Below are 17267 nucleotides of genomic sequence, written 5' to 3' on the forward strand. Positions count from 1 at the left end.
CATGTATGTATGTATGTATGTGTATAGTGTATCGATCTACTTAATTATTTTAAAGCTCCACCATAAATAATATTATTTAGTACTCCACTGATAGCGCTTATCTTTCCTTCTATCATCGTCTTGAGACGGAAGTTTCGTGTCAGTATAGCAGGAGACTCGCCATGGGGATGTGGAGGTTTGTGACATTCGTCTGCCTCACCCTCCTGCTCTATTGTGACTTAGCGAGGACAAGGAAAGCTACTCTTTATCCCCTGGATTCAAGAAGAATGAATCATGGCGTCGAGGAGCGAAGGATTGTGAGACCCAATGTTAAAGAGACAACAGAAGTAACTCTTCGCCCCTTTGCTCTTTTAGGGAGAAGCAGGTTGACTATTAAGAGACCACAAAGAAAGACCCGAGACCTAGCGGGAGTAGGTCCTCAGGTTCCGAGTATTGGATGCTCTGCGTGTCATGTTCTACAGCCAGGGGATAAGTTAAGGCCCGTGTGTCCTTGGTTCCTTCAAGTATCGTCGTCAACTGATGGCTGGAGCTTCAGTCTAGAGATCAATGACGGTGAAAATTGTGTCATAATTTCAAAGGAAACTTTACTACAAATTCAAGTATCCCCAAGTCCTTGCCAGTACGGACATGAATTGAAATATCCAAATACTTCTCATAAAAGTGTTTCTGAATTTTTTTTGTATACTCATCCAGAAATAACCGTGGACCAATTTACACTTCATTCTCACTTGAACGGGACACTTTGTGGAGCAGCCAACGAGGTATCAAACATCGTGATGAAAAACAAGAACGACAATGCAAGTTTGGAGGTAAAGGTTGGTGACCGCTGTAGCTTGCATGATTGGAAACAGATTCAGAAAGATGAACTTAATTTCTTCAAAACTGTGTCGCACTATACCAGTTTGTTTCTGGTGAACCAGAAAGATCCATTTAAAGTTGTGACTGACGGTAAATGGCACTCCCTTTCTCTGTCAGCTCAACAGCTGATTGGAGGAGGCCACTTAACCATTGTTTTCGATAGAGAAGAACTCTTGAATGTTACACTTCCTGGAGACGTCAGTAATACGACCATTAAAGCCGACAGTAAGGTTCTTTGGTGCCGCCAGGGTGACTCTTTCACAGAGATGTCCACCTCTTCACATACCACCACACCACAGTCTGTTTCAACCACACCACAGTCTGTTACAACCACACCACAGTCTGTTACAACCACACCACAGTCTGTTACAACCACACCACAGTCTGTAACAACCACACCACAGTTTGAAATAACCACACCACTGTCTGTAACAACCACGCCAGAGTCTGTAACAACCACGTCAGAATCTGTTACAACCACACCACAGTCTGCAACATCCAAGCCACAATCTGTAGCAACCACGCCAGAGTCTGTAACATCCTCACCAGAGCCTTTAACAACCACGCCAGAGTCTGTAATAACTACTCCATATTATTTAAGAGTCACACCAGAGCCTTTAACAACCACGTCACAGTATGTAACCACCACGACACCACCACACCACACAGTGTCTGATCCCACCCAAGCCAGTTTCACCGAGACCACCATCAGCCCAGCACTGCTAGGTGCCAACATCACACAGCCATCGACTCCCTACACGACGACATCTAGTTTACTTTATGCATCAGACGAGATCACGAAAGGAAACAAGTCGACAACAGCTACAACGTCAACACACACAACGACATACGAACGGACTCAGAGCCATGACAAATGTTCCTCATCATCGACGGCACCTACTGATAGACTTCCGAAGTCTTCCAGTCCGTTATGTTACGGTGCATGGATTTGGGTCTACACACTTGTAGTTGTATTAGTGTTGGTATTCTTGTGGAAGCTGCAAGCAAACTGTAAATGGGTTTCTAACTTTTGTCGTATACGTCCTTGGAGCACTCGTGACAGACAGAGTAGGGAGTGTGAAAGTAGCAGCCTCTTCGAGATCATTGACGTCTATAATACTGTGGATGATGGCGAGTGTCGCTCCTGCCAATACGATGCCCACACACACAGTCAAGGGCAGACATCGTTACACAACACTCAAAGGGATGACGATTTTGCTGTAACCGTAGACGATTTCTTACCTGCTGTACTTTCCAGAATGTCTACTAACGATAGCTCAGAAGATACTCCGACTGTCGCTCAAAGTCAAACATCTTCAGGCGATATTACAAGTGATGAACTTTCTCATTTGCTTGTAGAAGAAAATCTTAAACAATCACAGAAAGACGATTCGTGTCAGTCATCATCAGCTGATTTTATTGCTCAATTAGGGACTGACAGTAACTTGAAAGATAACCCCACAAACACACTTTCAAACGAAAGCCTTTACATGAGCCTCCGGGAAATATTTTCAAGTATCACTGAGGACAATACAGTGAACCCAATTCCTACACTCAATTCTCTACAGGAAACAACATTTTGACAATTGATGACAGCACATACCTTCAGGATTAGACAACTTTACCATCTGAGGAAGGAATATGATCCAGCTTTTCATTCCATAAAGAGAACTTACTGTAACTAATAACTAGGATGGAAGGTTAAATACATGTTAATGTTGTCATCTTATACACTAAAGAAAGGATGAATAGTTATTAATATGATGTATGAGTCAACATGGCTATATATTTATTACTTATTCTGTTTATGTTTGCGTTGATATTCTATGCACTGTTTTCGGGTCTTCATCTGTCAGGACTCTTAAGTACCATTCACAAACACTATGACCCCACAACATTCAACATGTGCTTCGAAAATCATCTTTTAATTAATTTTGATACTGAGGACGCTGGAAACATACCGCTAATAGCTGCAAATTTTTCTTATCCTAAAAAGTCACCCCCTGGGAAGTAGCCAATATTATTGTTGATTAAATGTGATAATTATGTTCAATAAGTTCTTAGTAAGTATTTATATTTTACTGGGAACATTTTGTAATTCATTCTATAAAAGTAAGAACTCATTACATGTGTAAAACACTATCACCAAGATGTTAATATTAACGGTTGATTTATGTATCCTCTACTTTTCAGTTTTCTGAAATTACCAACAGATATTACTTATATATAACATCATTACCATTACCTATAACATTGTTTTTAATAATTAATGTACTGTATTTAAATGTGGCTCACTGCGGAGGTAATTTTGGCAGTTAGTGACCTTGTTGCACCCTATTTCTCTAATATATCAATTGGTTCTTTACTTATAACCAGCTGCCATGCAAACTTATAATGTGATACTACCAAAATTATTTACTCTTTTTCCGTCAGTCAATCCTTCCTCCTACACACGTCGTTAAGTGATTATTAATTTCCAGGTTAAAGTTTGATAATAATGATTTTATTACGCACTCCTCTTTCATACTAAACGCTCTACTCGCTACTTCGCCAGGCGTTAAACTCTCATTATATATGAATACTGCTTTAATAATTTGTAGTTTGTTCCTTTAGAAATTAGATTCATTTCCTCTAACTGTCCTAACTCATTATGAGTATTTTTCAATAAACTATGCTAAAAGAATTATCTATCATAATGAAAATTTTTTGGGTAAATATCATTCTTTTCATGTTATTCTTTCGCTTTAGTTACACAGCAATTTGAGAAAAAAGTAACTGATTAACAACCTAAGGCAAGTTCACACATTTGAATAAAGACACACACACACACACACACACACACACACACACACACACACACACACACACACACACACACACACACACACACACACACACACACACACAGAACTTTTCAATAAACCGTTAATTATTATGTTTATTATTATTATTATTATTACACACAGATGGACAGATAGGCAGACAGATAGACAGAAAGGTCGACAGATAGATAAAGAGATAGACAGATGGATTTTCTTTTAATTGAAATGCTATTAGTTTTACAAATAGTCACGTGGAGAAATCTTTTCATACGTTTTGTTAATATAGTTAAGATATTTAAGAAGACACATACAGGTGTTGTTGTTCCTAGAAACAGTATGGATTATAGCTGTATATTATCAGCATGATTCTGTTGTAACTTTTCCTGTTGTTGTGATGTTTCTTAAATATAAGAACTTCCTGCATTTATCTTGTTTGTTTATCCCAGTATCTAAAGGAAGAGAGATAGTACGAAGCAAGGAAGGTGGGACGGAGGAAGGGCGGAAATGCATCTCAGACAGCATCATTAGAGGCAAGAAAAAAATAATATATATATATATATACAGTATATATATATATATATATATATATATATATATATATATATATATATATATATATATATATATATATATATATATATATATATATATATATATATATATATATATATATATATATATATATTCCTTAGTGTGCTTACTTAACAAAGACCTTAGTTGTTTTGTTGAAACACAGAGTTAACTACTCGTGTATATATTAGCGATACATTTACAAGAGAATTATTTGATTATGAAGTTAAATATTTCCTATCATGGTTTTAATTGGTACTTACATATTGTTTTATTATTACATAACTTTCTTATATATCTTAATCAGGTGTAATAGAGGCCAGGATCTGCCCGACACTTCGCACTAACTGGCACCTACTTGGGTATCTACTATCTTATGTGCTTGAATTATAACAGATAAACTCTGATCTTCATTTTATACTATACTGTATCACGATAACAAAAATATTTTGTTCACTGTACAATAAGATACACCAGAGTAAATGTGTATTAAAATTACAATCTTTAACATGTACAGTAGAAGTGAGTCACTGGTACAGTGCCAAATGTAGCCACAAGTTATATTAATCCCCACTTATCTTACAAGTAACTTTGGTTTAAGACATCCCAGACATTCTATTCAAATACTTTTCGTTTTATAAAAGCTGAATGTACAATTAAATATGAAAACAATAATAATTTAGGAAATACTGTACGTATTGGTCATTATGTATTTTTGACCATTTAGTCCTCATCAGTGACACACACACACACACACACACACACACACACACACACACACACATCGTCTCGTTCAAATTAGCTTCGAAATAGGTTTTCAGGAGTTTATTGGCAAAAGTTATAATACCTGCGTTGAGGGTCCTCTGATATAATTAGTTGGATGGGATGCTGATATTTATAGAGGATGTCACAAATTCTATTATCACTGTTGTGTGGCAGTGAATTTATGCCATCAAAAGTTTTAATGAATAGGATAGAATATCAACCATACAAACAGACAGCTGACTAAGCACACTGTCAGTCAGTTATTATTCAGGGAGCCAGTGACCCGTATCATGATAAAAAGGGCCAGACCTTCACCCATCGAATATAAAAGTTTTGAATGTTTCTCGTGAATGATGAACCATTCCTACATATGAAACACAATGTTGGATAGCGTAAAACTGTTGCGGCTATACCCTCTCGCCTTCAAACCCTGCGCGGGGAAGGTGCGTTCAAGCTGGCATCACTTCACCCACCATAACGTACCATGGCTCTCTGATTTCGGTTTAATTACATAAATATGTTCTTGTTTTCATGAATTTTACTATATCTATACTGTATCTATTAGGAAGCAAGTGTAAAAATGCACCCTGTATTCACCCCTGGGGGATATAATATTATATAATCATATATATATATATATATATATATATATATATATATATATATATATATATATATATATATATATATATATATATATATATATATATATATATATATATATATGTATAATATTATATGATTACAAAATATTAGAAATTACATTGAACTAATATAATTCACATCCAATGCAAAAAATAAACTAATCAGAAAGGACACACATCTCTTATATCTCATTTCCTTTCATAGAAAACCGTTCTTGCAACAGTGACTGATACAAAAAGAATATACAGCACACATCTTAATATATTAATGGCATGTAAATACATAACCCTATGTAACAGTGGGAATCGGTGTTCAGGTCTGAAAGTATCTGTACCATGAAGTGCATCCTTTTTCTGCTTTGGACAGCAAGTACAGTGTGGATGCCTTCTGGATGCTTGATGGCAAAACCAGAGACAGAGGCCGCACCTCGATTATACTGGAGTCGATGCAGTGAAGAATGACGAAATTGATTCGGGGACTTAGAAACCTTCCATATCAAGATAGATTAAAGAAACTAAACTTGCATATGCTGCTTCCCGGATATGTGTATCAGAGAGAGGGAGAGAGAGAGAGAGAGACCTTCCCTCACCTTTTTGGACATACATTGGGCTGACAGTAATAATTGCTTATCTGGAAATTGGTGAAACATTAATGTGATAGATTGATAGATAATATAACAATTGCCGGATCATAATGTAAAAAGCTGATGTTGAAAAGACTAGTCGTTCGGGCGGTGGTGAACAATTAACCAGTATCGATTATCTCATCCCAAGTCGCTTTAAAGAGAGTGAACAATATAAAGTGTCTCGTGGTTGAGTACAAGTTTACACGAGTCTACTCTCTTAATCATTAAATTATTCGTTTTCTATGGTACCAGAGTTTAAGCTATATGGACAACTAAAATATTTGTTTTTCTCGGTGTAACTAAATAACACTTTTTACCTCTTTTTTTTTTTTACTTTTCTCCTCTTCGCACTGTTGGCAAGTACTGGGCATTAACTGGCCCCTGAATTTACCTTAACCTGCTCCAGTCGGTGCTGTCACAACACTCGCTAGCAGGTTGTTCCAAGAGATCACAGTTCTCACCCCGAAAAGTTGGCCCTCACAGATTTCTGGACTATCCATACTGAGTCCCTTTAAGATGTATATACACCTCAATTATGTTACCCCCTGCCCGACTGTAGTAGAAGCTAAGCAGTTGCAGGCGGGGAAGCACCTCACTCTTGAAGATCGTTACGCGGGATGGACTGTCTCGATTTCTGAACGATCTTCTTATAAGTTTAGTTGCTTGATTCACTTTCTTCTCAAAATGACTCGAGAACTTCAGTTCATTGTCAACATACCCTTTTTCGTATTCAGTCTCTATTAATGTAGTTTCTTCGTCCAAGTGGTCGAAAATGAGACGTCCATTTTCTCGCTGCTTCAATAATACTTCAGAATCCTTCGTAACCCATGTTGATTTGAAATTATGTTACATTCAAGATCCATTGTGAGTGATGTTGAAAGCTTCAACTATATTTACTTTTAATAAAATTATCAATTAAGTTCAAGTAAGTTTGCAATAGAGGCGAGAATCGTATTCCTGCCGTGTTAAGCAGAAAATTCCATCAACCACTGGAGTCAGTTTGTTTTGATTCCCAATTATTAGAGAATCTGATGACTGTAATGAAATTATTGTCGGTCAGCATAAAGTACCACTACCAGTCTGCACACTTTTTGAAGTTCAATTATTGCATTGCACGTCCGTGACGGAAGTCACTTGTTTCCTCAATCGGTGGGTTCTCATACCTTCCGTCGGCGCCTGACGGATGGTACCATTCTCCACCTCCCAGGATGGGCGAGGATGGGGTGGATGATGGGGATTCCACGCTCTTCCCAGTCGGTGGGTTCTGATACCTTCCGTCGGCGCATGAATGGTACCATTTTCCACTTCCCAGGATGGACGAGGATGGGGTGGGGGATGGGGCCCTTCCCAGTTGGTGGGTCCTGATACCTTCCGTCGGCGCCTGATGGATGGTACCATTTTCCACCTCCCAGGTTGGGCGATGATGGGGTGGGTGATGGGGGGTGGGGGGGGGGATTCCACGCCCTTCCCAGTCAAGGTTGAGATGACAGCTCCCCACATCACTATCCATGAAGGGTAGTGTGGGGAACAATGTGATACTCCTGTTCATCTGAGTCACCCACTCGAGTGACCAGGTCAAGTGAACAACAATTTGGCCCAGCCTCGACCTGGTCCCGGCGGAGCTAGACGGTGGTACCTACAGTAGTTCGTCAGGCCACCGCCAGGGGGACAACAATCAACATTTTGGAAGGTCTATTTACGTTTCTTATGGTGTTTTTGTTGCTTTTTCTTTAATAATTTTTATATATTATTTAATTTTTCTCAGGATTTGTATGAATTTATACTCAAATAGCAGAGTTACAGCTGCAGTGACATAGACAAACACTGAGGCACAGACAGACAGAGACAGACAGTCAGATTGTCAGACAGAGAGACAGTCAGACAGACGAACTGAGACAAACAGACAGAGACAAACAGATAAACAGAGAAAGACAGACAGACAGTCAGACTTTGTTTTTCTGTCTGTCTGCCCTGTCTGTCTGTCTGTCTGATCTGTCTGTATTTCTCATTCTGTCTGTATGACTGTCTCTCTGTCTGACAGTCTGTCTCTCTGTCTCTCTCTGTCTGTGTCTGTCTATGCCTGTCTATCTGTCTGTTTCTGCCACTCTAACTCACAATATCGGTATCTGTCTATCTCTCTGACTTTTTGTCTCTGTTTATCTATGTCTGTTTATCTGTATCTGTCTCTCTATCTGTCTGCTTGTCTGTCTGTTTTTCTATCTGCCTCTGTCTGTCTTATGTGTCTCTTTCATCTGTCTCCGTCTCTCTGTTTCTGTTTTTCCCTCTCTGTCTGTTTGTCTGCCTGTCTGTCTGTTTTCTGCTTGTCTCTGCCTGTCTTTCTTTCTCACTCCGTCTGCCTGTCTATGCTTGTCTGTCAGTCCTTCTCTGCCTGTGTCTCTGTTTGTTTTTGTCTCTGTCTGACTGTCTATCTCTGTCTGTATTTCTCTCTCTCTATGCCATTCTCACTCTGTGTGCTTTTCTGTATCTGTTTGTCTGTCTACCTCTGTTTGTCTGTCTGTGTATCTGTCTGTCTCTGCCTGATTGTCTTTCTCACTCTGTCTGCCTGTCTCTGTCTGTCTGCCTGTCCCTTTATGTCTCTCTGTCTGTCTGGCTTCCCTTAATGTCTCTCTGTCTGTCTATGATTGCCTGTCTCTGTCTGTCTTTCTGTCTTTCTGTCTGCGTGTCTGTCTGATTCTGTCTGGTAAAATGTCTGCCTATGTCTCTCTGATGTCTATCTGTCTGTCTGTCTATCTGTCTGTCTTTCTGTCTCTGGCTGTTTGCCTTTCTCTGTCTGTCTGTTTGTCTGTCTGTCAGTCTCTGCCATTTTCTATCTGTCTCTGTCTGTTTCTGCCTGCTTGTCTCTGTATATATGTTTACCTGTCTGTCTTCCTTTCTATCTGTGTGGCTGTCGCTGTCTGTCTGTCTGTCTGTCGTTCTCTAATTCTGTTTCTTTCTGTCTGGTTCTGTCTGTCTGTGTGCCTGTCTCTATCTGTTTGTCCGTCTGTCTCTGACTATCTGTCTGTCTTGTCTGTCTGTCTCTGTCCGTCTCTCTGTTTTTCTAACTGTCTATGTCTTTCTCGCTCTTTGTCTCACTCCATCTGTTTGGCTCTCAGTCTTTGTCTGTCTGACTGTCTCTGTTTGTTTGTCAATCTCTGTCGGTCTGTCTCCGTCTGCCTGTCACTGTCTGTCTGTCTATCTCTGTCTGTCTCTATATATCTGTCTCTGTATGTCTGTCTGTGTGTCTGTATGTCTCTGTCTGTCTGTCTTCGTATGTCTGTTTTTGTTTGTCAGCCTCTGTTTGTCTGTCTGTCTGTTTTTGTCTGTCTGCCTGAATGTCTGACTATCTCTGTCCGTCTGTCTGTTGGTCTCTGTCTGTCTGTGTGTGTCTCTGCCTGTGTTTCTCTCAGTCTCTGTCTGTCCTTGTATCTCAATCTCTGTCGCTCTCTGTTTGTCTGTCTGTCAGTCTTTCTACGTGTGTCTATTTGGCTCTGCCTGTCTGTCTCAGTCTGTCTGTCAGTTTCTGTCTGTCTCCACCTGTCCGTCTCTGTCTGTCTGTGTCTGTGTTTGTCTCGGTCAGTCTATCTGTCGGTCTCGGCCTGTGTGTCTGTTTGGCTTTCTGCCTCTGTTTGTCTATGTCTGTCTGTATGTCTCTGTCTCTCTGTCGGTCTGTCTTTCTGTCTGTTTTTTGTTTGTATGTCTGCCTGTGACTGTCTGTCTCTGTTTGTCTCAGTCCCAATATCAGTCCCATTCATTGACAACTGGGACAACTTCTAAGGTAGAAGGGACCTTTATGCTAGGGATGGGATGCACCTGTCTCGGAATGGGGTGGCAACTTTGGCTGGGTCTCTAGAGGGGGCAGTTCAAAGGATATCGAAGTCTTTAAACTGCTAGGGGAACATATGGGAACGGGGGTGGAGGAGACTGCAGTGGGAGCGGGTAAACAAAGTGAAAGATTACAGGGAAATAGTGTTAGGAATGATGACAAAACTGAATTACACAGGGAGTTTAAAACTAAACGCGGTAAAGGGAGGACTCAGAACACGACTAACTTAAATGTCTACTACGCGAGCAGTAGAAGTATGAGAAACAAAATGGATGATATTAGGGCCTTAGTATGTACCGAAAAGATCGATATAATAACTTTCACTGAAACATGGATCAACCTAGACTCACGTGAGTTACCGGTCGAATTCCAAATTGCGGGAAACAAATTGTTCCATACTGATAGGCAGACCAGGAAAGGAGGCGGAGTAGCAATCTATATCAGGGATAATCTGAAGTGTGAATAAATAAGGAAATAAAAACTGAGCGGAATACACAAACAATTTGGATAGAATTAATCGACAGTAGGGAAAAATTAATCACAGGAGTAATATATAGACCTCCCAATCTTGATAGAGTCAATGAGAGACTTATCTGGGATGAAATGCACAGGGCTTCCATACACAACAAAGTCTGTATAGTAGGCGACTTTAACCTTGGCCAAATAGATTGGACTGACCTTACGGGTAACTCAGAATCAGAGGATTTTCTCAAGACGATCCAGGACTGTTTCCTAAGTCAACATATAACCGAACCCACCCGTGGTAATAATATACTCGATTTAGTTCTGGTGAACAGAGAAAACCTCATTAGCAATGTCGAGGTAGGGAACGAACTTGCAAACAGCGATCACAAAGAAATTAGATTCCAGTTAGATTTTCAGGGCAGACGTAAGGAAATTTCCACTAAAGTACCAGATTTCAGAAGGGAAAACTTTGACAGTTTAAAGAGGCAGCTGAGAGAGGTGGTGTCGCGCTTGGCCGTGAACCTGACAGATGACACCGACCTGATAACGAGATCTGAGATTGCCGAGTTCCACAAAAATTTGAATATTGAGTTACTCAATGCAAAAAGGCAGAACATACCATACAAAAAACTCAGATCAGACAACAATGACCCTAAATGGATAAATCATTATTTAAAGAACATCATTGGCCAAATGAAGGCTATAGGTAGAAGGATATATCGTGGCGAAATTTACCTCCGGGATTATTATAAGGTTATTGGCGAGTAGGGTTAAAACGGAGATATGGAAAGCCAAGAGGAATAATGAGGTAAGGATAACAAGGGAGGCGAAGACAAACCCCAAAGGATTCTAACAAATGTATCAAACTAAAACACGAGAAAAGATTGGACCAATACGGCCAGATACCGTCAAGCTCACTGATAACAACGGAGAAATGAGCAATAATTTGAATAAATATTTTTCAACAGTTTTCACCACCGAAAATTTAAACATGATACCCGAGGCACTGACTCTATTCAGAGATAGTGAAGAAAACAAATTAAGCGAGATAGTAGTGACTAGTAACGATGTTAGTAAGCAAATAGACAATATAAAGCCTAATAAGTCACCTGGTCCCGATGAGATATTTGCCAGATTATTAAAGGAATGTAAAATGTAAGGAAGAGCTTAGTATGCCCTTAGCAAAGTTGTTTAACATGTCCATAAAAACAGGTGTAGTACCAGAATCCTGGAGGATAGCGAATGTAATACCGATCTTCAAGAAGGGGTATAGATGACTATCCTCTAACTACCGCCCAATCAGTCTAACATCAATAGTAGGCAAATTACTGGAAGCAATCATTTCAAACTCTATTCGAAATCACCTGGAGAAGCACGGATTGATCAATGATTCCCAGCATGGCTTCACAAGCGGACGTTCATGTCTAACTAATCTATTAACATTCTTTTCAAAAGTTTTCGAATCGGTGGACGAGGGGCACAATTATGATATGGTATATCTCGACTTTAGCAAAGCCTTCGACAGAGTCCCCCACGAAAGACTAATTAGAAAGGTAGAAGCACATGGCATCAAAGGTAATATCCTTAAATGGATTAGGGCGTGGTTACAGTACAGGAAACAGCGAGTGAACATTAACGGCACTAAGTCCCATTGGAGCAACGTCACTAGTGGAGTTCCCCAAGGCTCAGTACTTGGACCATTATTATTTATTATATACATAAACGACATAGATATCGGCATAGACAGCAACATAAGTAAATTTGCTGATGACACTAAAATAGGACGTGTTATTAAATCTGACGAGGACTCCGCAAAAGTACAGGAAGATCTAAACAAATTTTTCGAATGGTCTGAAAAATGGCAGATGAAATTCAACGTGGACAAATGTAAAGTACTCAGTATAGGAGATGTAAACAGGGAAACCAGATACCAGATGAACAACGATGCCATAGAGAAATCCGACTGCGAGAGAGATTTAGGAGTAATGATAAGTAGGAACCTTAAGCCAAGTAAACAATGTGTTTTTGCTCGTAACAAGGCTAATAAAGTACTTGGGTTCATACAAAGGAGTGTTAGTTACAAGACTAGCGAGGTCATCCTAAAACTGTATCTTGCTCTTGTGAGACCACACCTGGATTACGCAGTTCAGTTCTGGTCACCGTATTACAGAATGGATATAGAATCCTTGGAAAGAATTCAGAGGAGAATGACAAGACTAATCCCGGGCATTAGGAACCTTGAGTATAGAGACAGGTTAAAGCATCTTAATTTGCACTCCCTCGAGAGACGTAGAGCGAAGGGCGACCTGATAGAGGTGTGCAAGTGGAAGGCAGGGCTAAACAAAGGGGACGTTACAAAGGTACTCAAACTATCCAACCAGGAGCGAACTCGTAACAATGGTTTTAAATTAGACAAATTTAGATTTAGGCGGGAAATAGGTAAACACTGGTTTGGAAACAGAGTAGTGGATGAATGGAACAAGTTACCAAATATCATCATTAACTCGAATACGCTGAATAGCTTCAAACATAGGTTGGATGCTTATATGAGCAATAGGGGTTGGGTGTAAACGGGACTGCCCAGTATGGGCCAATAGGCCCGCTGCAGTTTCCTCCATTCTTATGTTCTTATGTTCTTATAAGAAACGTAAATAGACCTTCCAAAATGTTGATTGTTGTCCCCCTGGCGGTGGCCTGACGAACTACTGTAGGTACCACCGTCTAGCTCTGCCGGGACCAGGTCGAGGAATGGGTGGGGGGATGATGGGTGACTATTTTTTGGGGGGGGTTGGGTGGGGGGATGGGAGTTGGGATTCCACAACCTTCCCAGTCGGTGGGTCCTGATGCCTTCCTTTGGCGACTGGTGGATGGTACCCACCGACTGGGAAGGGTGTGGAATCCATCACCCATCCTGGGAGGTGATGAATGGTACCAAATTGGGAGATCAATTCTGAAGATAATGTGTGTGGTTTGATGAGAACTCGCCTACCATCCATGATCTTTATCAAAACCAAAAAATTAGCCCACGATTCAGTGCTATCAAATCCTCAATCACAAACACTAACGGACCGGTTAACCAACATCAGGTCAGAAACACAAAGACTGTTACGCAGCATGGAAAATGACTGGTGGGTAAAAAAAAGCACAAGAAATTCAAGCCTTTACTGATATCAATAACACACACGGCTTCTATGAGGCAGTTAAGTCCATTTATGGCCCACAAAGAAGAAATGTCACACCAGTACGATCTTTAGATGGCACCACACTCTACAAAAGCAATAAAATTATTGCAGTAAGATGGGCTGAGCACTTCAGCACACGTTATTCCAATAACGCCTACAACACTGGATAACATCCCACCCATGCTGACCCTGCAGCTCCTGGATGAAGCCCCACTCCTACAAGAAGTGGAACTGCAATACAAGGGCTCAGCAACAACAAGAGCGCTGGACCTGACGGCATTCCTGCTGAAATCTACAAACATGGAGGTCCCCATCTGACTGAGCGCCTCCATAGCCTCTTACTCATCATATGGGCCACAGAGACCATCCCCCAGGATTGGAAAGATGCAAATATCATAACAATCTATAAGAATAAAGGTGACAAAGCAATCTGTGGTAACAGCAGGGGCATCTCCCTCCTTGTAGTTGCTAGCAAGATCCTGTCAAAAATCATGTTATCAAGACTTATCCAACACCTAACGGAGAACACTCTTCCTGAATCCCAATGTGGACTCAGGAAGGGTCGCAGTACAATAGATATGATCTTCGTAGCTAGGCAAATTCAAGAAAAGAGCCTAGAGCAAAATGTACAGTAGACCCTTACACCGCCTTCATTGACCTCTCCAAAGCTTTCGCCACAGTAAACAGATAACTTTTGTGGACTATGGTGGAGAGGGTCGGTGTACCACCAAGATTTTTAAACATCCTCCGCCAGATGCATGATGGAATGCAAGCCCGGGTACTTGTGGGTGGTGTGCAGTCAGAACCATTTAGTGTCCAAATGGGCGTAAAACAGGGCTGTGTGCTGGCACCTGTGTTGTTTAACATCTTTTTGCTGGCTATAGCACAACTCTCACACAATGCCCTTGGGCCTGATGCAGGTGTGGGCATACGGTACCGTATAAGCGGTATCCTTTTTAATATTAGACGTCTGGAAGCCTACACAAGGACCTTAACAACTCAGGTCATAGAACTACAGTATGCAGACGACTGTGCAATTATGACACATAACAGAGAATCTATGCAACGTGCACTGGACGTGATCTCGGGTATTTACTGCTCGCTTGATTTGCAAATTAACACCCAGAAGACTGAGATTTTTGTCCAGCTCAATGTTCCACCAATAGAAGCACCACAATTCTACATTAATGGAGATCCTATCAAAATAGTAAACCAGTTTAAGTACCTTGGTAGCACTCTCACACCCACCTGCTCATTGGATATGGAAATTCAAACCAGAATCAATTTAGCCTCAGGTGCATTTGGACGTTTGAGAACAAGAGTCCTTCTCAACAATGACATCAAACATGGAACGACGACTGTAGTTTATCTAGCGGTCTGTATATCTACATTATTATATGCCTCAGAAACCTGGACGCCCAACAAACGCCATATCCAAATGCTGAAAAACTTCCACACTAGATGCCTTGAGCGTATCTTTGGAATATCCTGGGAAGATAGAGTGACTCGTGAAGAACTATATCGTCGCTCAAACACGACCAGCATTGAAGCCATGCCAACCAAAAGACACTTGCGCTGGCTTGGACATGTTATCAAGATGCCAGACCACCGGCTTCCAAGACAAATATTATATGGCAAGCTCTCACATGGAAACTGCTCGGCGGGAGGACAGAAAAAGAGATATAAGGACCTCTCTAAAACTCTATTCAAGTTCTGTAATATACAACTAAACTCACAGGAGCAACTAGCCTCAGACCGTTCCTTATGGCGTTCAACATCCCATAGAGGAGCAGAAACACTGGAGACCTCACTGAACCAAAAGAGAGCTACTAAACGAGCCCAACGACATTAGAGGGCTCAAGGCATAATTCCTCTCAATGAACAACATCCCTGTCACCTACGCAACAAGATCTGCGCCTCCAGGATTGGAGTCCATAGTCATCTACGGTGGCATCAGAGGAATAACACATAACTCATTAATCATCTCATCTGGAGCAACGTCGTCATTGACTTCGATGGACTGCCATAAGTAAGTGTGTGTGTGTGTGTGTGTGTGTGTGTGTGTGTGTGTGTGTGTGTGTGTGTCCTTTTCTCGCTTAAAGGTGACACTAATAATTAAGATCGGTATATAGATTAAAAGGCCCAATAGAAAAAGGGTTCCATTAAGTTCCATTAGATACAGGATTCCATTAAGTCTGTGGCCCATTAGATAAAGAGTTCCATTAGGTCTGGGATCCATTAGATACAGGGTTCCATTAGGTGAGAGCTCATTAGATCCAGGATTCCATTAGGTCTGGGATCCATTAGATACAGGGTTCCATTAGGTGAGTGGCCCATTAGATCCAGGATTTCATTTGATCTGGGGCCCATTTTGTCTTAGAGAAAGAGAGAGGAACAAGAAGAAAGAATCCATTTTTAACTAATGTCTGCAATGTTTAAAATCTCATAAAATCTCCATCGATTAAATTCTCTCTCTCTCTCTCTCTCTCTCTCTCTCTCTCTCTCTCTCTCTCTCTCTCTCTCTCTCTCTCTCTCTCTCTCTCTCTCTCTCTACCTACCAAGAACACAAATAAGATTATCACACATACTGTAACCCCCTCACAGAGATCATTAATTATGTGACTAATTATTTTTTATAATGAACCCTTGTATTTAATAAGCCCTAGACCTAATGGAACCCTGTACCTAATGGGCCCCAAACCTAATTGAAACCCTGCATCTAATGGGCCCCAGATCTAATGGAACTCTTTATCTAATGGGCCCCTCACCTCATCGAACCCTATATCTAATGGGCCCGATGTTGGGTTAGGTTATGTTAGGTTAGCTTAGGTTAAGTTAGGGTAGGTTAGGTTAGTGATTAGTTGGGTTAGATTGAAATTCGATTGGGGTTAGATTCAGTTAAATTAGGTTACAGCAGTGAATCCTTCGTTGATTATATAATGTATTTCTACATGAAGATAATCACATCATCATCATCATGTATAAGTCCTTTTCTATTTTCATTCTTTCATTTCTAATAATCTCCATCCAAACTTCCCCACTTCATCTATCCGACCAATTTTTTCTGAGTCTTTCTTAACTCGTGGGATCAAGTGTAGGACCTCCATAGTTTTGTGTCCATGTCAAATAATGAGTGAGTAGTAGAGGAGATAAAAGGCTTTATGTACTTGTGCTAATGCTTACGTTCCTTCATTACCATTTTCTGACACTATGTTGACGTTTTCTTTGATGGCGTGACAGGGGTGACTAGTATGGATATTTACCAGTGCTCCCCAAGACTCCCTAACGCCACACTCACCTACTATTCAACACTCCCTACCTGCACCTCATTTTATTTATATCGTCTATCAGATTCTACCACTACTGTACACTCACCTCCAGTATAATTCTCACCATTGCAGTACACTTCTCAACACTATTCTCCCCACCACTTCCCCACCACTTCCCCACCACTACACACTTCCTAACACCATACTCCAACCATCACCACCATACTCCAACCGTCACTACCA

At 40.7% G+C, this 17267-nt stretch overlaps 1 protein-coding gene across 1 annotated transcript; it reads left to right on the forward strand.

The window, feature by feature from the left end:
• The first annotated feature begins 266 nt into the window (after positions 1-266).
• Positions 267-14073, forward strand: LOC121873117 (integumentary mucin C.1-like). The gene is made up of 3 exons (XM_042376430.1): positions 267-429; positions 694-1433; positions 13951-14073. Exons 1-3 carry the CDS (start codon positions 267-269, stop codon positions 14071-14073), a joined length of 1026 nt encoding a protein of 341 aa, XP_042232364.1.
• Positions 14074-17267: the final 3194 nt, after the last annotated feature.

Source organism: Homarus americanus, unplaced genomic scaffold, assembly GCF_018991925.1.
Source record: "Homarus americanus isolate GMGI-L3 unplaced genomic scaffold, GMGI_Hamer_2.0 scaffold32929, whole genome shotgun sequence".
Classification (NCBI taxonomy): domain Eukaryota; kingdom Metazoa; phylum Arthropoda; class Malacostraca; order Decapoda; family Nephropidae; genus Homarus; species Homarus americanus.